The sequence below is a fragment of the Chelonia mydas genome, chromosome 12 (assembly GCF_015237465.2).
Source record: "Chelonia mydas isolate rCheMyd1 chromosome 12, rCheMyd1.pri.v2, whole genome shotgun sequence".
NCBI lineage: Eukaryota > Metazoa > Chordata > Testudines > Cheloniidae > Chelonia > Chelonia mydas.
In genome coordinates this window covers 34767548-34791495 of record NC_051252.2, presented here as the reverse complement: position 1 = coordinate 34791495, position 23948 = coordinate 34767548, and the positions used below count along the sequence as shown (strand labels likewise).

Genomic DNA, 23948 nt, shown 5'->3' with positions numbered 1-23948 from the left:
TAAGAGAGCACAGGAAATTCTAAAAATCCAGACCCCGCTCTGGAACAAAGTGGGAGGAAGCATTGCTCTGATCCTAGAATACTGTTACACAAAGAACCGGCAATCCAGGCCACTTGAGTGTGCTCCTTCACAGCTTTCTGTAGAACATGGTTGTCTTTCATCTGATGTGCCAGTGCTAATGCGGTGACACGGAAACCTTCAGGGACGATGAACTGGGAAGTGCAGTGGGGGGTCCCATTAAATACAAAATCCACTACTATAGATCAGCCAAAGATATTCAGGCCTGGCTAATGAGAAAAATGTGTGCAAAAATGCATGCTCAATTTGCATATATAATAACCACCATTCCATAAGCAATCTCAGTAATTCTGCATGCAAGTGATGGCTTCCTAATCATTTGCGTGTGGCATTGCTCTCACAATTGTGGCAACTGCACTTACACATTAGACACACAACTGTGAGCACATTTTGCATGTACACATTTCTGAAAATGCAGACCTGACTTTAAGGGAAAATGACTTTAGCTATAGTATATTTTATAACTTTTTTCCTCAGCTGATGCCATATACTTTATATCAGTGGTTCTCAAACTTTTGTACTGGTGACCCCTTTCACATAGCGAGCCTCTGAGTGCGACACCCCTTATAAATTAAAACCACTCTTTTATATATTTAACACCATTATAAATGCTGGAGACAAAGTGGGGTTTGGGGGGAGGCTGACAGCTCACAACCCCCCATGTAATAACCTCACAACTCCCTGAGGAGTCACAACCCCACTTTGAGAACCTCTGCTTTATACGGTTCTGTGTAAGAGAACTGAAAGCAGACTGTTGAATAGAATTTCTTGTCTCAGATCAAATGTAAAGTCATTTAAGGCATGTTTCCTTACACAGTTTAATGAAGAGTTCTACTTAGAAAACTAAGGCATGATACAGTCCTATGCCATGAGACAGTGACCCAAAAGTACTTTCTCTAAACTATCACAAAATCAGTGTTTCCCAATGTTACTTTTGTTATCTGGGAACTATCAGTAACCACATGGTTGTATGTAGAGGAGTTAAAAGCTGTAAGTGATCTCAGAGTATGAAGGAAGCTTCAGCATGAAATCCTGATCCTATCTACAGTCAAATGGAGTTTTGCCACTGATTTCAATGAAGCCAGAATATCATTCACAGGGTGAACTCCCATCAGCTTCAGTAGGGCCAGGATTTCACCCATGAGATTTTAAAGCAGCTTACTTCAGTGTGATGTCAAACTGTGATCAGTCTAGCACGGCTGTCATTAGGATTGGATGCCACACAATATTTTCCAATACAAAAGAAAGGCCAGTTCACTCTGACTTCTAAAACACCGATAGCTCTAAGCTGCAGGACTTCTCTTTCTGGGCCCCATGAGAAGAAAGCTAGACACAGAATATACAGCTCTAATAATAATACCGTAGTCTTATACAGTACTTTCAATCAGATCTCAAAGGGCTTTCCAACAGAGGGACATATCATTGCTCCCATTTTACAGATGGGCAAACTGAGGCACAGAGTGATGCAGTGACATGCCCAAGGTCCCCCAGTGGGGCCAGTGGCAGAGCCTTGAAAAGAAACCAGGTCTCCTGAGGCCACACTCATGTCAGATTCAGTTGTTTGGTTACATAGCTTATTCCTGGGGGAATTCTGCGGCAAAAAATTAAAAATTCTGTACACAATATTTGAAAATTCTGCATATTTTATTTGTCGATATTACACAATATAATCATGCCAGTTACAATTATTTTGGTAGTTTCTTTCAAAATATCTGTCAGCAAGTATGTCTGTAACAATACAGACCAAAAAGAAATATTCTGGTAATTTTTTTTGACAAATAGATTCCTTACTAGGCATATTAGTACAGAACTTTGTGCAATTCATTTAAATTACAATACAGAACTGTACTTCCTGCACCTGTCAGAAGCAGTGCAAAGGCTTGGGGGAGTCGGGGTAATGGAGGAGCTGAGGGAGAGGGAAGGAGTCTAGAGTGAACCTGGAAGGTGTTGGGTGTGGGTGGGAGGTTTTTCTTTGGGGCAGGGGAATTGTTAGGGTGTTGGAAAGCCTCCCCCATGCAGACCCTGGCTGCCCCAAACCTCTCCCATTCAGTCAGGCACATCTGCTCCTGTCCCCGCACCCCTCCTCCCCATGGGTATCTGCAGCCTCCCTCTCCCCTCCCCAGGCTTAACGCTGTCACCCCACTAGCTGCTGAGCCCGTGCTCCAGTCTGTCCCCCCACTAGCCATTCTGAACCTCAGTCTGTGACCCGCCCCAGCATCCCTGTGTGCCCCGCTCTGTCCTAACCTGGCTCCGCGGGCAGGGTGCTGTGATGAGCTCTCCTCCTGGGGGAAATCTGCAGCACTGGGCACAGAATTTTGTACTTTCCCGAGCAAAATACATTTTGCCTAGGAAGTGCCGCAGGTCCACCTTTCGCCCACCAGAGGGCGCTGTGGCGCTAGACCAGTCGGCATGAACGCGCAGCTGGCTGTTCTGGCACCACAGCGGCCTCTGGTGGGCACATGGCGAAACTGCAGCACTTCTTAGGCAAAATGGTTTTGATGCAGGAAAATATAAAATTATGTGAGACAGATTAATTCTGTGCTCTGCGGGTGCGCAGAATTCCCCCAGGCGTAATAGCCTGTAATGGCTGAGAGTGAGGAATTTTGAACACAAACGCCATTAAGACTCAGGGATCAGAATCTATATTAGGTGTATATTGTTAAGCCCATGATTGGAAGAAAGGGGAGATCTAACTTTGTTGCAAAACAGGTATTGCATGATTAATTAAGATATCACTGTGAAACCTAAGACATCAGACAGACGCCAGGAATGTTTGTTCCACGCAAATGTTTAAACGAGAGCAAACTGTGCATTATGGTTTTTCATGCTTAGTGGTCTTTCTGTTTTTAATGGCTAAAGCCTGTCTAACTAGCATTTACTACAATGATTATTACATTACTCGTTCAAGATCAGGCTGGAAAGGTTCCAATTTCTAAATGTGACCCAATCTCAAAACTCTGATTTATGTTTGTGTCTTTGTTTAGCCAGGTCTTGGTTGATAAATAAAGAATTTCTGTGGTTTATGTTCTTCTAAAAAGCAACTGATTTTAAAAGTTGTCCAACAATTAATTATGAAGAGCTAACATATTTCTAAGTATGTGATAGGAAGCTAGTGCACAGTAACATATACCTAAATAATTTACAATGTATCACAGCGGCAAATGCATTATACTCCCCCCCCCCCCCCAAGTCATTTACTAAACAACTGTCTATTTGCTACTAAGTTCAGGCTTTAAAATACAATGCTTTTGCCTTGGCTGCTGAATACCTTCACTAACTGTTAAGTAATCTATTCTTAAAAGTACATGGACGTATACTAGTTTGTTTGTTTTTTAAACTACACTGTTACAACTAGCCAAGCATAATGCAAAATAAATTTCCCTTATATAAAAGTTGCCAAAATTACTATAAATGGATTTCTGCACAGGCACTTAAGCCCTTCTAATGAAACAGACAAACATTACAAGAGAACTTTATTCCCAGGGGGAACTAGATCATTTGAGACATTGATGATGGTCTACAAAGCTTTTTAGCAATTGACATAAAGTGTGTGGCCCAGACTAGTTACCACCTGATGCAGTGTTGGTGACCTATTTCAAAAGAATTTGCTTTTCTGTGTGGCGATCACAATTCAATTTCTAAAGGACAGGTATCCATATCAGAAAAAAAAAAACCCCATCCTCTTTGGCACTAATAGTCTCCTAGCTGGCAGTCTGAGCATAGAAACTAAAAATGAATACGCATGGAGACTGTACTACACTCCTAGCCCTACAGGTGGCAGTCCCACCTAAACTGGTGTTAAGGCACATTGACAAGACTTAACCAAACTGCAGCTGCACCGTGTATCTGTTCTGCAGACACATGGGACTTCACTTTATAGGGCTGGCCGTCCAGGATCTTTCACAAGAATGATACTTATAAATAACACTGCATTTCTACTGTTTGATGGCACATTATAACCATTCAGTGCTCTGAGCAGAATGCAGATTATTTCTAAGAGATTTTTGTATTTTTAGATATAAACCATAAACTTTCGATTAGAAGTATTGGTAGGACTATTTAATATTTGCACATGGTGTTGTAGGTTTGAGTTCACTGATGGACATCCCTTTTAAAGAAGTGCTGTCATCGTCTCTTACTTTTTCTGGTTCTGCTTCTGGTACAATTGTGGACAGACTAACAAATCTGGGTAGTTTACCACAAAATGTTCTGTGCCCATTTTGTAATGACTTCTAGGGACAAAGAAATCAAGGAGATTGTCGGAGGGATTGTCAAGGATCATCTGGCCCTCCGACTACTACCCCGTGCAACTCATCCATGTGGGCACTAATGATACTGCGAGGTATGACCCTCAGCAGATCAGAAGTGACTACAGGGCTCTGGGAGTAAGGGTGAAGGAATTGGGAGCACAGGTCGTGTTCTCGTTGATCCTTCTGGTCAAGGGTAGGGGCCTCGGCAGAGACAGACACATCCTGGAGGTGAATTCCTGGCTGCGATGATGGTGTCACCAGGAGAGCTTCGGCTTCCTTGACCCCGGGATGCTGTTCCAGGAAGAAGGACTGCTAAGCAGAGATGGGGTCCACCTATCGAGGAAGGGGAAGAGCATATTTGGATACGGACTGGCTAACCTCGTGAGGAGGGCTTTAAACTAGGTTCAAAGGGGGCAGGTGACCAAAGCCCACAGGTAAGTCAAAAACGTGGAGACCTGGGAGAAAGGTCAGAATCTGGGGGGAGTCTGGGTTATTATAGCAGGGATAAGGGAGAGACGAGACAGAACTGGGGGCGGGGGGAAATCAAATCAGTATCTTAGATGTCTGTATACTAATGCGAGAAGTATGGGGAACAACCAAGAAGAACTCAAAATGCTAGTAAATAAACACAACAATGACATAGTTGGCAGCACAGAGACTTGGTGGGATAATATGCATGATTGGAATATTGGTATAGAAGGATACAGATTACTCAGAAAGGACAGGCAGGGAAAAAAGAGAGGAGGTTAAAAATGTATATACTTAGACTGAGGTTGAGATGGAAATAGGAGACAGACTTGTTGAAAGTTTCTGGGTAAGGATAAAAGGGGTAAAAAACAGGGGTGATGTCATGGTAGGGGTCTACTATATAGACCACCTAACCAGGAAGGAGAGGTGGATGAGGCTTTTTTAAAATAATTAACAAAATCATCCAAAGCCCAGGACTTGGTGGTGATGGGGGACTTCAACTACCCAGACATCTGTTGGAAAAATAACGCAGCAGGGCACAGCTTATCCAACAAGTTCTCGGAGTGGATTGGAGACAATTTTTTATTTCAGAAGGTGGAGAAAGCTACCAGCGGAGAGGCTGTTCTAGATTTGATTTTGACAAAGAGGGAGGAACTGGTTAACAATTTGAAAGTGAAAGGCAGCTTGGGTGAAAGTGATCATGAAATGATACAGTTCATGATTCAAAGGAGTGGTAGGAGGGAGACCAGCAAAATAAAGACAATGGATTTCAAGAACGCAGACTTTAGCAAACTCAGGAAGTTAGTAGGTAAGATCCCATGGTAAATAAGTCTAAGGGGAAAAACAATTGAAGACAGTTGGCAGTTTTTCAAAGAGACATTATTAAGGGTACAGGAGCAAATGATCCCACTGCGTAGGAAAGATAGGAAGCATGGCAAGAGACCACCCTAGCTTAACCAGGAGATCTTCAATGATCTAAAAAGAGTCCTACAAAAAGTGGAATCTTGGTCAAATTACAAAGGATGAATATAAACAAATAACACAAATATGCAGGGACAAAATTAGAAAGGCCAAGGCACAAAACGAGATCAAACTAGCTACAGACATAAAGGGGTAACAAGCAGTGATGAGCTGCCAAAATCTTAACAACCGGTTCCCTCCTCACCCCATGAGGGGTCGTGGGCCACCCCCGCCCCTGGAACCCCTGCCCCATCCACCTCCCTCCCCTGTCCCCCGACTGCCTCCAGAACCAGGCAGGAGGATCTTGTGGGCCACCGTAGTGGGTGCCCACCCCGCCCTGCCCCTAAGAGCCAGAGGGACCTGCCGGGCAGCTCCCAGGAAGCATCCAGCAGGTCCCTCTGGCTCCTAGGGGCAGGGTAGCGTAGCTAGGGAGGGAGCAGGGGGAGCAGCCGCTCTCCCCACTGATCACATCGAAAGTGGCACCTTACGCACCGACTCCGTGGGTGCTCCGGGGCTGGAGCACCCATGGGGAAAATTTGGTGAGTGCACAGCACCCACCAGCAGCTCCCAGCCCCAGCTCACCTCCGCTCTGCCTCCGCCTCCACCTCTGCCCCTGAACGCGCCGCCCCGCTCTGCTTCTCCGCCCCCCGCCCCCCACTTCCCGCAAATCAGCTGTTCGCGTGGGAAGCCTGGGAGGGCTGAGAAGCAGGCGGCGGCTTCCCGCTCAGGCTGAGGGTGACGGAGGTGAGCTGGGGCAGGAAGCGGTTCCCCTGAGCCCCTCCCCGGGTTACCTGCTGTGGGGCGGGCGGACCTCCTCGTGCCCCCCCTCCCCCCCCCCCAGCTCCCCTCCGCTCCGCCTCTGCCTCCCTGGGCCTGAGTGTGAAGCCGCCGCCTGTTTCTCAGCCCTCCCCGGCTTCCTGTGCGAACAGCTGATTCGTGGGAAACCGGGGCGGGGTGGGCGGAGAAGCAGAGAGGGGCGGTGCGTTCAGGGGAGGAGGTGGAGGCGGAGCAGAGGTGAGCTGGGGCCGGGCGGGGAGCTGCCGGTGGGTGCTCTGCACCCACCAAATTTTCCCCGTGGGTGCTCCAGCCCCGGAGCACCCATGGAGTCGGCGCCTAAGGTGCCACTTTTGGCCGGTTGTTAAATTTAGAAGCCCTTTTAGAACCGGCTGTCCGTCGCGGGACAACTGGTTCTAAACGGGCTTCTAAATTTAACAACCGGTTCCAGTGAACCGGTGCGAACCGGCTCCAGCTCACCACTGGTAACAAGAAAACATTCTACAAATACATTAGAAGCAAGAGGAAAACCAAGGACAGGGTAGGCCCATTACTCATTGGGGGCGGGGGTGGAATAATAACAGAAAATCTGGAAATGGCAGAGGTGCTTAATGACTTCTTTGTTTCAGTTTTCACCAAGAAGGTTGGTGGTGATTGGACGTCTAGCGTAGTGAATGCCAGTGAAAATGAGGTAGGATTAGAGGCTAAAATAGGAAAAGAACAAGTTAAAAATTACTTAGACAAATTAGATGTCTTCAGGTCACCAGGGCCTGATGAAATGCATTCTAGAATACTCAAGGAGCTGACTGAGGAGATATCTGAGCCATTAGCGATTATCTTTGAAAAGTCATGGAAAACGGAAGGGATTCCAGAAGACTGGAAAAGGGCAAATATAGTGCCAATCTATAAAAAGGGAAATAAGGACAACCTGAGTAATTACAGACCAGTCAGCTTAACTTCTGTATCCGGAAAGATAATGGAGCAAATAATGAAGCAATCAATTTGCAAACTTCTAGAAGAAAATAAGGTGATAAGTTTAAAGTATAAAGGTTGTGGATGATACCAAGATGGAAGGGGTTGAAAGTGCTTTGGAGGACAGGGTTAAAATTCAGAATGATCTGAACAAACTGGAGAAATGGTCTCAAGTAAATAGGATGAAATTCAATAAGGACAAATGCAAAGTACTCCATTTAGGAAGAAACAATCAGTTGCACACATACAAAATGGGAAATGACTGCCTAGGAAGGAATACTGCAGAAAGGGATCTGGGGGTCATAATGGACCACAAGCTAAATATGAGTCAACAGTGTAACACTGTTGCAAAAAAAGCGAACATCATTCTGGGATGTATTAGCAGGAGTGTTGTAAGCAAGACACGAGAAGTAATTCTTCTGCTCTACTCCACGCTGATTAGGCCTCAACTTGAGTATTGTGTCCGATTCTGGGGGCCACATTTCAGGAAAGATGTGGACAAACAGGAGGAAGTCCAGAGAAGAGCAACAAAAATGATTAAAGGTCTAGAAAACATGACCTATGAGGGAAGATTGAAAACAATTGGGTTTGTTTAGTCTGGAAAAGAGAAGACTGAGAGGGGACATGATAATAGTTTTCAAGTACATAAAAGGTTGTTACAAGGGGGAGGAAGAAGAATTGTTCTTCTTAACCTCTGAGGATAGGACAAGAAGCAATGGGCTTAAATTGCAGCAAGGGAGGTTTAGGTTGGACTTTAGGAAAAACTTCCTAACTGTCAGGATAGTTAAGCACTGGAATAAATTTCCTAGGGAAGCTGTGGAATCTCCATCATTGAAGATTTTTAAGAGCAGGTTAGACAAACACCTGTCAGGAATGGTCTAGATAATACCTAGTCCTGCCATGAGTGCAGGGGACTGGACTAGACGACCTCTCGAGGTCCCTTCCAGTCCTATGATTCTATGAAACTCTCTCTCCAAATATCTGTTTTGACAGTCCAGTGCACTCTGCTTTGTTCAATATAGGACCCAATTATCAAACTTCTCCAGGTCTCTTCCAGTCCCATGATTCTACAATATAGCTCAAGTTTCTAAGACAGACCTGTCACATACATGCATTTATAACAACACACAGATGTCACTGCAAAACTCCACAGCCTGGAAACTGGAGAGCTGAAGGTTCCACTCTATTCGACATTGGTGAGGTCTCATCTGGAGTACTGTGTCCAATTTTGGGCCCCACACTACAAGAAGGATGTGGAAAAATTGGAAAACGTCCAGCGGAGGGTAACAAAAATGATTAGGGGACTGGAACACATGACTTATGAGGAGAGACTGAGGGAACTGGGATTGTTTAGTCTGCGGAAGAGAAGAATGAGGGGGCATTTGATAGCTGCTTTCAACTACCTGAAAGGGGGTTCCAAAGAGGATGGATCTAGACTGTTCTCAGTGGTAGTGGATGACAGAACGAGGAGTAATGGTCTCAAGTTGCAGTGGGGAAGGTTTAGGTTGGATATTAGGAAAAACTTTTTCACTAGGAGGGTGGTGAAACACTGGAATGTGTTACCTAGGGAGGTGGTGGAATCTCCTTCCTTGGAAGTTTTTAAGGTCAGGCTTGACAAAGCCCTGGCTGGGATGATTTAGCTGGGGATTGGTCCTGCTTTGAGCAGGGGGTTGTACTAGATGACCTTCTGAGGTCCCTTCCAACCCTGATATTCTATGATTCTATGAAAGATGCTGGCTCCTTGTGGAAACTCACCTTGTTCCCGAGCTGCTTCTGTAACTATGTGAGCTGACCTAGCTGCGCTCCTTTGCCTGCCACATCCCCGATGCATTGAGAGTGCTCTTCAGAGAATTGGGAGCTGGCAGGAACGGACGGCTCCTTCCACCTAGAGCCAGAATTAGGAATGAGCTGCCCAGGTGTATCTCTAGAAGTACAGAAACGATGCATGTTATGCCACAGTGGTAGGGAAGACAAGGAGTAAGACTGCCTTTCTGTCATGAATACTACATTCTCAAAAATACGTCACTCAGCGCAGGTTAGGCTAGATCAGTGGATCTCAACCTATTTACCATTGTGGGCAGCATGCACACTATATATTACCTGTACGGCCCAGAGGATGTCACATGAGCCGCAGCTGTGTGCTGATTGGGCTACAAGTGGCCCACGGGCCACAGGTTGAGAACCACTGGTCTAGATGACCATGGTGGTCCCTTCTGGCCTCAAAGTCTATGAGTCTAATGAGCTATCTGGTTACCTGGCAACAGTCTTAGACTGTAGTTTTCAAAAGTAACTAATGTTCCATTGGAGTCCAGTTTTAGATACCTTAAAGGAGTCCAATTTTCAGAAAGTGCTGAGCACCCATCCTCTGAACATCCTGACCCTTTAAGGTGTTTGGAATTGAGTCCCAAGAATCATTACTAATTTTGGAAAAACTTGGGCTTAATCTTTTACTGGATTCTCCAGGGAATCAGAAATAATCATACTTCTCAGCACAGCTGAGTGAACAACTTGCAGTGAAGGAGGCATTTGGTGACTGTATCCTTTTCTCCTGTTCCCAAGTTGTGACAATTTGAGTAATCTGTCTATGCACAGTTTATGAATTCTGGTTAATTTTATACAACTGCTGTATCATCAAAGGCCTCACTGTGTAGTGAGTCAACCGTGGGCAGACAGGGTCCTTGACATGTCACAGAGTAAACAAAAAGAAGTGATTAACCATAACAGCTGGGCTCTGGCTGAACAGTGGGTATGCTAAGGGGGATGCCTGAGCTGAAAAACCCATTCAACCAAGTTTATCTGCAGGGGAGTGGAGAACGGAAAATCCCCCAACAGGAAAACACAAAAACCAGGGGCTACTGCTCACACTTAAAAACCCAGAGGGACTCAGAGAAAAGGGATGCTTAGGCAGGAGAGGAACAGAAGAACATGCTTTCATAGCAGAGGGGGTCTTCTTCGACTATGGGACCAGCCAAGCCAAAAGAAGCTGGTTGGAAGAGTGGGAGAACTCCATGTTCCAGAGGAGGAGCCATAATGAGAGAGGTGCAGGAGAGAGGGACTTGGGATCCTGAAAGGACATTGCTCCAAATCCTGAAGAACACTCCAGAATGGTAAGGAAACAGAGGCAGGGATGGCATAGAGATGTTGTGTTGTTTAGTTTAGACCTATATACTTCTTGTGCTGTCTCAAGTAAAGAGTAATTGTTTTAAAATCCCTTTTGCAGAGTCTGGGAGTTATGTGCTTTATCTATGATGTGTCCCTGGAGCAGTAAACTGTCATCCAGAGTGACCCCAAGGCTGGAGCTGTAAGAAAGGGTGTGCTTAAGCAACTGGGGATTCTGGGGGAGCTGGCCTAAGTCACTGGGTCTAGGCATTTGGATCCTAGGCTCTCCGTTCTCAGAAGGCAGTGCAAAATGGGGGAGCTGCACTGCCAGAGTGTTCCTCAAGACCAGGGGTGAAAGTGAGCCAATACAGGCCGGTACTGGGTACTGGTAAGAACCCGCACCGGCCCATACCCAGCCCACATCAAAGCACTGCCGCGGCAGCGCTGTAATGTCCTTGCCCCTTTTGCCTCCCCTGGCAGCGGCCCTGCTGGTAGGGTCGGTACCAGTTGGGCCGCCAACGGAGACCCTGCAGCGCTTTAACGTCCCTGCCCCTTTTGCCACCCCCGCCACCAAGGGGCGGGGGGCGGGGGGCAAAGGGAGCAGCTGCCCTGGGGCCGGCGATTTAAAAGGGCCTGGGGCTCCAGACGCCGCTGCCACTACCACAGCAGCGGCGTCCGGAGCCCTGGGCCCTTTAAATCAACATGGGAGCCCCAGGCGGCGCGGGCCAGGCGGCCTGGAAGGACTGGGTGGGGAATGCTGATCCCCCAGCCCCGCCCCTTCCGCCCAAGGCCCCGCCCCTTCCAGGGGCCAGAGCCGCCCCGGCCCCGTACTGGTAAGTGTCCTGACTTACTTTCATCCCTGCTCAAGACCCAAGCCACACGGCATGTGGGCCCAATTCAATAGCCTGGTGAATGGCCAGCAGGGGGAGCTTTACCAGGGCTGTGACCAAAGTTATCCATGAACAAACGATGAGTTTATTCATACTTTGTCTGCTACTTGCAGTTGTTTGACAAATCTTTCGGCTGAACAAATTTCAGCCTTGAGATGGTTAAAGTGCTGTTTGTGAATGGCAAATGTGATTCATTATTTACATAATGCGAGTGGCCACCCAATTTGACATAGCCTCGTTCATTTTCCCAGAGCGGATGGCCTTCCAACTCACCAAGCCAGCTGGAGATTCAAAGATGGCTGCACAAGCCCGTGGTGCACACATAGACACAAGAATACATGCATAAGTATTCAGGACAGTTTTGCTTTGCAAAAATGTTCTTTGGAACAAACGGTGCTTATGGAAACATTCACAGAAAGCAAACAACAGAGAACGCCAAGGCTGGCAATTCATGTGTGACTTTTGTTCAAAAGCATATTTGTTTTCTGTCTCCACTCGGTTCTCAGTATAAGAATAATTTCTCTGCTCCTGTATACCAGGATCTCACCTGTAATAAAATTCAACCAAGCCCCAGCCTGGGACTGTTTGATTCAGTTGGAAATCAGCAATGCACTCATGGAATACTCCTTCCCCGGTTAAACCATTATATACCACAGGGCGAGCCTGCTTGTCAAGTATAGCACGAACCTCAAAGAACTGGCCACCTTAGGAAGGAAAAATGTAGGCAGGTTTCCTTGAACATATGACAGAGTACTTAGTAAAGATGAAACTAGCTTCATGTTGATTTCATACAGTTCCCCCACCCCTAAACCTTTTTTTAAAAAAACATTTCTAAGTATTTTGTGTACATTTTGAACATTTTTTCTAAAGCTTCTTTGGCCCTCCACCATTCTAGGTGTTTTCGAGCAGCTGGTTCCCAAGCCAAAATGTGAGCTTTGACCAAGGGAGACTGGAAATTGCCACACTCATTTCCCAGCTAGTTAAACCTGAGCAACACAGGAATGTTCAGCACAATTGGGGATTTGAAATCCTGTCTAGTACAGCTACCTGAGGCTCCTGGCCACCAAAGAATTTCAGATGTGCTTATCCGTAAGCACTCCAATAGCCTCACTGAAGTCAATGTGACTACTCCAATGCTTAAAGTTAAGCACATGTGTGGGTATGTCTATGCAGCAACTAGACACCCGTGGCTGACCCATGCCAGCCAACTCAGGCTCACGGGGCTCAGGCTGCAGCCTGAGCTCTGGGACGCTCCCACCTTGCAGGGTCCTAGAGCCTGGGCTCCAGCCCAAGCCCAGAAGTCTACACAGCAATGAAACAGCCCTGCAACCCAAGCCCAAGTGCATGCCCAGTTGCTGTGTAGACATACCCTGTACGTCTTTGCAGGTCAAAAAGAGTCTGGTAGCTGGACCCTTTGAGAGGTAACCACACACAATTAAACCGAAATAGGATCAATACAATTATAATAGTGACTTGTAGCAGGGTGTTCTGCTTTTTGAAGAGACAGTCTGGAACTTACAGCCAGTACAGACTGGGTGCAATCATGGAGCACCCCGCCCCACCCTTGGGGTTAGGCCCTAGAAACAAGAAAAGGGAGCTTAGTGAGAGAGGAGACCAGAAGACATGCTGACTGCAGGCCCCCCACATCACAAGCCTTACCTAGGCCCTAGAAACTTTGTTTTTCTAACCATACGTTTACTTGCTCTGACTCAAGGCCCTGACTCCTAGAACATTTTAGAAGCACTAGGAACTCTGCTGACTGGGTTGGTTTGGAGTGGGGACATGCTTGTTAGTTTGATTTTGGCCTCCCCCTCCTTGTATTCTGTACATGAGCTTTCTGGAAAATACAGCAATCGAATAGCGCATCTTGCAAAATTCCCCTTGCTTGTACCTGTCTTATAATTCAGTGAAATTTTATCCTAGACTCTAAAGCATTTTGTTTAGTTCTGAAAAAACTGAAGATGGTCTGACTTCCTTTAACTTACCTGCAGTGAAACTGACTTCGTATAAATCTCTGATAATACCATCATCAGCCATTTCAGCCAGTGAGGCGTTGGACCAGTCAATGCCAGCCTTCTTCCCATCGGGGAAAAGAACATAACCTACAGTGAGACTGAGAGAAAGAAAAAACAGAACACGCCTGGTGCAGGCCACTGTTTCCGATGCTCAATTAAAATGAACAACCTCTTTCATGGAACAGAATGCTGGCTCTTTAAGGGAGGCTACAGGGCAGTACCACGCTAATTCTGATTCAGCACAGAACTGAGGATGTGTGGTTCCCAAAGGAACCCTGGGAACTGCAGATGGGTGGTAATGCATGCTGGGAAAGGGAGCAAGGAAATTAAAGATCTCTTTGCTCTCTTGAACAAAGAGTAGGCAAGAGGCAAGACTTACAGTGAGGCTCTTGAGAGGAAGACAGTGAAGGGATGTAAGAGCCAGTTGGATAGAAGAGTCAGCAGTCAAAAAGGCTGACAATGTTACGACCTATTAGAAGATATAGAAAATAAGACAGAAAATACCATATTGCCACTATATAGATCCATGGTGTTCCCCCACCTTGAATACGGTCCAGATCTGGCCACCCCATCTCAAAATGTAGAACAGGAAAAAGTTTGGAGAAAGGCAACAAAGATGATCAAGGGAATGGAATGGCTCCATACGAGGAGAGATTAAAGAAGTTAGGGCTGTTCAGTTTAGAAAAGAAACGATTAAGGGGATATGATAGAGGTCTATAATTTCATGAATGGTGTGGAAAAAATGAATAGATAACAGCACAAAAACCAGGTGTCACACAATGTAATTAATAGGCAGCAGGTTTAATGCAAACAAGACAAAATACTTTTTCACACAATGTACAAATAACCTGTGGAACTCATTGCCAAGGGATGTTGTGGAGGCCAAAAGTATAAATGGGTTCAAAAAAGAACTAGCTAAATTCATGGAGAATAGGTCCATCAAAGGCTGTTAGCCAAGTTGGTCAGGGATGCAACCCCATAATCAGGGAGACCCTGAAGCTCTGACTGCCAGAAGCCAAGAGGGAAAGACAGGGCTGGATCTCTCCAAAATTGCCCTGTTCTGTACATGCCTTCTGAGGCTCTGGTACTGGCCATTATCAAAGACAGGATATTGTGCTAGATGGACCACTAGTCTGACCCAGTATGGCAGTTCTTATGAACCTCAGGGAAGGGGAATTTTTATGGACTTTACTTCAGAGCTGGGGGGCTGGCTAGAAAGGGTTGTGAAGAACCTGAGAAAAGATGATGTTAAGCTAAAAATCCAGAAGTCATCAAATCCAGGAAGAGGGGTTCTAAAGTTTGAGTCTAAGCATTGCAAGAGGATACTTGTTGAAAACATACTCTCTAGCCCATTTCACCGGAAACTTTACACCGCCTGCCTTTAAGCTGTAAACTGATTCCTCCGTGTAAAAAGACTGAGACCCCTGGATTTATTTCCCCACAATGACTCCTGATTTGTTTGTGTCCTCTGGGCAACTCACTTAACCACTCCACTTCAATTTGCCCGTCAGTAAAATGGTTATAATGTGTCCTGATTCATGAAGTTGCTGTGAGATTTTATTAATGTTAGTAAAGTGCTTTGAGATTTCAGATGCTATATAAGTACTTTCTTCTTAATAGCTGCATTAGTCTCACACAGACTATAAACGACCAGATTTCGAATGCTTGCCTCCAATCTTTCACTTGCAAGTGCACATAAAATAACCTGGATGTCTGGAAGTGGTCATCTGCCAATAAATCATATACTTAGACAGCTGAATGATCAAAACAGAGATTGCAAATAACTGAAGGCGAAAGCTGGACCCATGATTATTTGCAACCACAAAACTTTGGGGGCAAAACCCAAGGGCCGGCTGTGGTCTGGAAGAAAACCTGGCCATACCAGTGCAGAAGAAGGCAGGTATAAGTTCCAGAGACTGCTTGAACTTACTGTGTTGTAGTTGCTGGTACGGAAACAACAGTTAAGTGTGCTGACGTCCCACCCTGCAAGAAAAAGAGCGGAGCTGGGAAAGTATTCTCATTGCTTGGAGCAGATGAGACCCCTGAGTTTATGATGCTACCAGTCAACATAATTCCTATTTGTCACTTTTCTTCCAGAAAGCCGCTGATCTCCTAAAATGAGAGATTCCAGAGAAGACCATGCGTATACAGCATTTTACTATTGCATGTCGCCAAACTTTCTTGATATATCATCTTAAGTACTAGACATTTTATATTTCCCATGAAGAGCATTCAGTAAATGTGAGGCAGACACTTCAAACCAGACACATTAAGGACTAACCTTGATGCAGCTGTGATGTTTAATGGCTTTTATGTGGTTTTATGTGTTTTGGCCTAGCATAAGGGCATTGCATGGAAGAAGCCCTGGAGATGAATGGGAGAAGGATACCCAAAGGGATCACAGAAGGACCACGCAGCCAGCAGGAGCAAGACGATGAGAACAGGCAGTAGCAGCAGTAAGGAATGAAAGCCGACACAGAAGTAAGGACTAGAAGTGTCTGAGAAAACATAGGGAAAATGTTAAATAAAGAAGCAAATGCACCTTTATTCTTTTCATACCTGCCCCTACCTGGATTCTAAGGCTCTAGAGCAGAGGTGGGCAAACTACGGCCCGCGGGCCACATCCGGCCCACGGGACCGTCCTGCCTGGCCCCTGAGCTCCCGGCCGGGGAGGCTAGCCCCCAGCCCCTCCCTCGCTGTCCCCTCTGCCCTGCAGCGACGCTGCTGCGGCTTGCGCCCACCCACCTCCCAGGCTTTCCAATAAGCCAGTCCTGCCACTGGCATGGTAAGGGTGGGGGGGGGTTGGATAAGGGGCAGGAGGTCCCAGGGGGGCAGTCAGGGGACAGGGGGTGGTTGGATGGAGCAGAGTTCGGGGAGAGGAGGCAGTCAGGAGACAGGGAGCAGGGGGGTTGGATAGGGGGTGGGGTCCTTGTGGGTCCGGGGGGGGGGCAGGGAGCAGGGGAGGTTGGATAGGGGGTGGGGTCCTGGGAGGGCAGTTAGGGACGGGGGTCCCGGGAGGGGGTGGTCAGGGGACAAGGAGTGTGGGGGGGGGTTGGATGGGTCGAGGGTCCCAAGAGGCCTGTCACGGGAGGGGGTGTGGATAGGGGTCGGGGCGGTCAGGGGACAAGGAGCAGGTGGGGTTGGATGGATCGGGGGTTCTGAGGGGGGCAGTCAGGGGGCGGGAAGTGAAAGGGGGCAGATAGGGGGCGGGGGCCAGACTGTTTGCGGAGGCACAGCCTTCCCTGCCCGGCCCTCCATACCGTTTCGCAACCCCGATGTGGCCCTCGGGCCAAAAAGTTTGCCCGCCCCTGCTCTAGAGTACGTTCCTTTCCTGCAATTATCGTGTAAATTTCAGCCCATCATGAGTTGCATATACACACAAAGGAAGGGTATGCCAACACTCTTCCAGTCAAACACTTACTCCTTCCTATCAGAGCAAACACATGGGTGGCTTCTAATCAAAAGGATGTGGTGAAAATAATTTTAACTTCTGAGGGTATGTATACACTGCAAAAAACAGACCCACGACAGCAAGTCTCAGAGTCCAGCTCAACTGCCCTGGGCTCACGCTATGGGGCTGGAGCCTGGACCCTCGCTTGGTTTCAGCGTGTGAACTCCAGCCAGAGTAGGAATGTCTACACTGCTATTTTAAGCCCCGTAGCATGAGTCAGTTGATCCAGGCTCTGAGACTCACTGCAGGGAGGATGGGGAGGTGTTCAGTGTAGGCATACCCTCAGTAACTGTAAACAAATTGCTGTGGGGGTATCACCTGGTGATAAGAACCTATAATCCGGTTGTTCGGTCCTACCCTATGACACATCTGCACAATGCTGCATGTTTACTCAAGGCAGATGCTCATTCATGCATACAAGATTTTACAAGGCATGCAGTGATGTTGGCCAGGTAGGATTGAGCCCTCTCATTCTGTTCGTTTGCTTGGCAGTTTATCTCTTGAAATGCTGACATTTTGGAATTCCCTACACCTGTATCAACACAGGAGATGCCTTCTGAGAAGCCTTTGCCTGGCAAGATGCCCAAGCTTGGATTCCCCTCGGTAATAATTCCACTAGGCCAGCTGCTCATACCAGGCTGTTTCCGCACATTCCCTCAGCATAGCCACAACAAATGTAGCCTGGGAAAGAGAGCTGAGCAAACAGTATGGAAATATTTGCAGAGACTTTTATTTTGGAGCCGACTTAGAACGTTGCAAACCCTCAGCTGGCCTAAACCAGGGTAACTCCAAGTTCATTGACATCAAAGGAGCCGTGCCAATTTACAGGAGCTGAGGATCTGTCCCCAGAAGTCACCGGCAGAGATGGGCAGTGTGTTGCAGGGACCCACAGCCAGATCAAAACAAGCTGTCTGGCAAAGGAGGAACGAGAAATTGAGAAGCTAGGGAAATAAATTTAAGTGCACTCTGGGGGGATCCTATATACAAGGACATTTTATAAAACCTCCCTCCTGCTATTTCAGGGGTGGGACTGTGGTGAAGCTCCTGATAACAGAGAAGTTGCAAATCAGAATCGGATGTATAAAGATGTATAAAGCTTTGAGTGAAACATGAGAGGAAACAAACAGATGTTTTAGAAGCAGTTTCCCTAGGCACGGAAAATGGCAAGAGTGGTTTTTTATCCCCCAGACGCACACCCTTCGAGGAAATGAAATATAACCTTCAAAAAGGATTAACAGCCACTTCCTTAGAGTCCTCATGCATGAACTTTTCGAGAGAAAGCAACTAATGCTGCAGGACCCACCAATGACACTCTGAGAACTCATTCTCAGTAGCACACTCGGAAGCTTCAAAGTTATTGTAAAGCGTGCAGCTCCAGTCCCCTGTAGATTTCCCTTGTGCAACGGGAATCCCCAGGTGGAATAGAGCCTGCACAGTAACTTTGTGCCACACCCTCAAATCGAGGTGGAAGGGGCAGAGAAAGGAGCAGGAGTTGGCAATCCTAGGGGAAAGGGTGTGTGGCTGGGGCATCCCAACTGCAGGAGCAGTCCCTTGGGGTTGTGACAGCCAAGCATAAATTAGAGCAGTGCTCAAATTTGTACCAAGGCATGGGACTGGTCAGACCAAATGGAAGGAACTTAAAAATGGCTTGAAGTGGGAGGGAGGGATGGGGGGGTGGAAGGCGTTCTGTGCCAAGCACAACTCAGACAGACCAGAGGATCTGAACCATTATCTGATGTCTCAGAGGATGGCAACTGACCACCCCTGCACCTAGCAAATTGCACAATGTCACTATCTCAAGTTGATCATTTACCATTAATCTTCTTGTGTGTTCATTGTATAAACAAATCTCTCAGAAATGCTTAATGAGGTCAGAGTCCAGCAAGCATGTGCTACTGAGAACTAGTTCAGTGAGTGTTAATGATAGGTTTGGCAACGAGACAACTTGCTAAAAGGCAGGGTCTAAAGATGTGGCTGTTATGATATTTGATTTCCTCCTAGGATATTGCTTCTGGATGTTCAGACATATCCTACAAGTCGAGTGAAGTTTGCATTTGATCTCTAGAGCGCTGAAAGGCACGATAAGACCTACCTCACAATGCATCAAAATCATGACATATCGGTAAATCTCAGCCCAGTTTCGGATGCCTGGGGGAAAAAATTGAGAATATGTGCTTGAAAGTTTACCTTTCTTGAGCACTTTAAGTACAAGCATTTCTATAAAGGTATCTGGCTTCCTTATCTTGAGCCAGAGAAATGCTCTACCAGGCAATCATGTACTAAGGTTATAAAAATGCCTATAGGGAGAAATATCAATGAAACTGTTCCTATTAAGGATTTCATTTTAGACCTGACTAATGTTAATTAGCTACAATAATAACTAGTGGCCAAACATTCCCCTTTAACTTGTTCAAGGCCCCAAGCTAGCAAGCAGGGCTATATGGCTGTAGGTATCTGCCTGCCCAGTGCAGCTCAGAGGACAGACCCTTAGGTAGTGGCATGACCCCCACAGGATAGACTCTTCTTTGCTGTAACCAGGAAAGCTCTTTAGAACTAAGTCAAATACTTAACTGTGTTAGTATCAATAGGCCAGTGTAGCCCCCTTACTCTGTACTGACCTCACCAATCCTGGGGCCAGGCCTGCAGCTATGGTAAGGGTTTCCATGGATCCTAAACCCCTTTCCCCATTGTGCAGGAACCACAGAGGCTAATGCTGCCTAGAAGAAGCAGACGTCCTTGCTGAAGTGGAGGGAGGTAGGGAGTCCTGTGAATCAGGGAGGCTCAGAGTGAGCTCTCCACAAACAACACCTGTGTGGGGGGAGGTTGTAGGGCCTTATGTACCCCACTCACGGCCCCTCCATCCCATGAGCACACACTGCTTACATGCAAGGCTGGAAGGAATCTTCGACCCTAGTGGGCCCCTTAGCCAGACATTAGCACCATTTCAGAGCTGTCAGCTGGCTCCGACTGTGGGGTTGGACAAAGAAGGAGTCTTCAGCCTCTCAGATTGTCTCTCAGCCATATGGGCCATGGAGAGGGATGAAGTTTTAGGCACACCCTTTGCTAAAGGAATGCAGCTGGGAGGTCACAAGACAGTGTGTTCTTCCAGCACGAGCTTTGTTTGGTATTTAAAGTGAGAAATCATGAATGAGCTTGCAGTGGGAAGATTCTGATCATTGCATATCATAAATTCAGCTGCAAAACGTTTTTTGTTAAACAATTTTAGATCTAATCATGAAACAGGTCATTTTACAAGTCACACTTAAGAGGGGTCATGCTGCAATACTTAATAGCCAAAGTGATAACCTCTAGGCTGCCACATAATTGAATCGTTCAGGATATTGTTACCATAAGAGTGGCTCCGAACTCCTCTCATAGAAACCTCTTTCTTCTCATGACCTTCAATTTCAATTTCTCCTATAGACTGGCCCCATTGTTCATAACGAGAATGTTGTTCCCCATCTCTGGAAAAAAAAAGTGTGTGGGGGGGGGAGGATGGTAAAGATCCTGCAGCTAAGAAACAAAGCTTCTTATTCAAACACACTCCCCGAACCCCAGTCAGAAAAGGGTTGATTCTGTTATGAAAGACACACAGATTTCAGAACATCTGGATCCCAGCTGCAAGTTGTCAGACATATTTTTGAGTTTTAAGAATATCGCTACGAACCGTTCAGCCTATAAATAGGTCACACGAAAAGACACCCTGAGGCGAGAAGAAGTTCTTCCCCTCCCTCTTTTTTCCCTACAAAAGCGACAGTCCAGTAGTTGTCACTTAAAAGTCAGCATCTGTCAACAACGATCTCACTGTTTTTCCCTGTCCTTAGAACCAGGGAGACAATGTTCTTAGGCCTGTTCTTCTCTGCCTTATCAGCTGTGTCTACGGTGTGAGCGAGGGTTGTGATTCCCCTGCTCATGTACGCGCCTGAGTATAAATGGACAGTCGCACGGGCCGCAGTGACATGGCTGAGCTGAGCACCCGTTGCAGGCAAGTCTGTACTTGGCCGGGCTCAGCCAAACCTCCACTGCTGTTCCCACGGCTACATTCCTATCTAAACTCTGGGGAGCTAGGGCGAGTGTTTGCGCCCACGAGCAGGCGAATCACACGCCCTAGACATTGCCTCAGTGTAACTGTGTAGTAATTTACCCCTGCACAAAGTGGGTGTAAAACGCTGCCATATCAGAAAAGACGGTAGCATTTTTTACTCATTTCACAGACACACAGTTGCCTACACCAGGTGCCAGGCAGTGGAGAAAAAGGGTCAAATCAGGATCAGAATCCCACTGTGCTAGATGTTGTAAAAAAACACCAAGGATGAAATGGTCCCTGCCCCAATGAACTTGCCACCTAAGGCCCTGTTCTTACAAAGGGCAGATCCCTGCACTCACATGAAGCCCCACTAAAGTCAATGGGATCCCATGTGAGTGCTGGTACCTGCACAGAATGCATACCAGGATCAGGGTCTAAATTATGTGCGTAGCAACTGTTGGCAAATGCTGACTCCTTACGGGTGACGACCACATATTACAATAAAAATTTACCTTATGTATTCATCTAGGCCAGGAGGTAGCTGTGAGGAGCAAAGTTCTTTAATATACAGATTTAAAAGAAATTATTTTCTTATAAAATAATAAAAAATACACACAACCTTCAGAACAAAGGCAGAAACTTACACAGAATTTGACTGTATCTGATCAGTTTTATTATGAATTGGTCTGCAGCAAAACTAGCTGGTAATATTAGCTGGGCTAGGAAAGCAAAAGTTACCATCAACCCCAGAAGAGTTAAAACTGTCTCTCACTTTTTGACTCTTCGGAAGAATTCTGCACTCCACTTTTCCAAAGCAATGGCATGTGCAAACACTTTAGGGTGACTGTCAAGGTTAAAGTCAAATATATCTGAAAAGGAAGTCCAGCTACAAAAGAAGAGAAAGGAAAGTCTCATCAGTTTTCAGTTTGTATTGAGTCAAACCCTGCAATCATGACTCAGACAAAGCTTCAGTTTATCGGCAGGATTTGTGCCTTCGTATTTCTCATGCTTGGAATCTTCTGATTTTTACAATATTTCTAGATATTTCTGTTCTCTAGGAAAATGAACAAGGGAACAGTGGAGAAACCATGATGCAAAGGTGCAATTATTGTGTAGCAGCGCAGGACATGTTAGCTAATTACTCATCAAGTTGACTTGGCAGTGGGGATAGCAAAAGATTCTAATCTGCGATACTGCTGCCTCGTTTTCTCTCGTGATCTATTGTAACTTACACGCCCCATGTTGTAGCACAAATGCCATGTACTTTTGTCAGCAGACGATTAATTTGGATGGAAAGTGAGTAGCCACTCCCTATAGATCAGGAGGAATAGGGAACCACAAATCAAACACAGGCCAACTCTACACTACAAAAAAGCCATGACGGTCTGGGGTATGAAGACATACTATCCCTGACTGACATGTATGTACTGGCAAAAGTCCACAGTGAAGACACAGTTATATCTGCCTATAGTTTCTATGCTGCTGGGAAGTGACAACAGCATATCAAAGCAGCAAGCCGTTACATGAAGAGTTGGCTCTGTGTGTATAATCAAAGTACTCTGGAGACTACAGCCCTTAGAAAAAAATAGTTCTGAAAATACAATCTTAATAAACTAAAAAATATTCTGAATATTACTCAAGATCATCTTTAATAAGCTTGATTCTTCCCAGTTTACAGATTGCTTAAGGGAGATGGAAAGTTGTGGGGGGGCTTAAGGGACCTATAAAAATGTGCTTCTAACTCTAGACTAAAACATTCCTTTCCCCTCCAGTTTTGACCCTTGCTATGATGCAGACATTGGATCTGTTTCTTACACAATCCATCACGGAGCTGCTCAGTTTAATGCCTTGTGTATATATTTCTATCATTGACGCTATGCATCAAATCCCGTCCTTGGATATGCATGCAAAATTCCAAGTCCATAGATAGGCAAAAGCAGACTGTGGCTCCATTTTAGTTAGCTTGTATTCTCTTTCCTAACTAGATGGTTATAGCCACAGCAGCCTTATTATAAACTATGGTTGTTCATTATTCTTTTTTTTTTTTACCCACCTCTTCTGCACAAATACAGAAAATATATAAATAGTGGCACCTAGATGCCCTATGGGACTATAAAACTTTTTAAAGAAGGCCTAACTTTGACAATTAAGCATATAGCAGCTTTCCTTTAAATTAAAAGTTCCAAAATATAAGTAAAGTTTTTGCTGTAGTGAGTTAATAAAATGACAAATCACTTAACAGAACACTCGGGCAATGATTAGGTAATAGATTTGTATTTATCAGGCCAATCCTCAATAAATGATTTTAGTAATTTAACTGGGAATTTTTTTATACATACAGGAAGAAATTCACCCTGAGTTGAAGGACAAAACAAGGTCCATGCCCAACTTAAGCAGAATTATAACGGGTCAAGATCTGGCCCACAACTTCTTATTTATACTCTGACAAAATAAATGGATCCATCAAACTGCCATGCTCTTACTGGAAAGAGAATTTAACGTGGACAAGTTCGCCCTCCTCTTCATTCCACTGATGCCGATATGGTCCCTTTCTGGAAGATTAAATGTGTTGTTATCTTGCCTTGTTTCTATATCAGCAGCATCATTTACCAACATTCCTTACATTTTTTTTCATAGATTCATAGATATTTAGGTCAGAAGGGACCATTATGATCATCTAGTCTGACCTCCTCCACTTCTCCCTTTTCATTTACTGAGCTGTTGTGTAACCCATATGCTTTTATATCGCAACATTTAATTAGTTTAAGTCCAATGAATGGGAAAGTAGCAATGGAGAGGGAGGAAGGGCTTTGTTAAAATCACCTGTTTCTGTATCTGGGCAGGGCAGGCAAACCAGAAAAATCTAAAGACAAGTGTTATAGGTACTAAGCATGCTTGACAGCTTTTGTGAAGCCAACATAGGTAGCCAACTTTTATAGGCTGGCACTTCTGCAAGTCATATCC

The 23948-nt window shown here is 45.8% G+C and overlaps 1 protein-coding gene and 1 long non-coding RNA gene across 5 annotated transcripts in view; one reads left to right on the top strand and one right to left on the bottom strand.

The window, feature by feature from the left end:
- Window positions 1-2352: 2352 nt before the first annotated feature.
- The window catches only part of LOC114019385, a 32365-nt gene continuing 10769 nt past the window's right edge, over window positions 2353-23948 (bottom strand). Inside the window, exons 4-12 of one of the 4 annotated variants that reach the window (XM_037877896.2) lie at window positions 23468-23536; window positions 21757-21870; window positions 20306-20421; window positions 19050-19105; window positions 15437-15489; window positions 13477-13604; window positions 12039-12195; window positions 9258-9426; window positions 2353-4661 (exon numbers count right to left, since the gene is read on the bottom strand). In XM_037877896.2, coding sequence (XP_037733824.1) covers window positions 9282-9426; window positions 12039-12195; window positions 13477-13604; window positions 15437-15489; window positions 19050-19105; window positions 20306-20421; window positions 21757-21870; window positions 23468-23536 — 838 coding nt within the window. In that variant the 3' untranslated portion in view covers window positions 2353-4661; window positions 9258-9281. Of the gene's footprint in view, window positions 4662-9257; window positions 9427-12038; window positions 12196-13010; window positions 13069-13476; window positions 13605-13626; window positions 13976-15436; window positions 15490-19049; window positions 19106-20305; window positions 20422-21756; window positions 21871-23467; window positions 23537-23948 lie in introns of those variants that run through there. The other 3 variants (XM_037877897.2, XM_037877899.2, XM_043525986.1) reach the window with 3 other exon arrangements.
- LOC122462522 lies at window positions 10288-23611 on the top strand. The gene is made up of 3 exons (XR_006285100.1): window positions 10288-10609; window positions 15845-15987; window positions 23326-23611. It is a non-coding gene; the product is annotated as an uncharacterized LOC122462522 (long non-coding RNA).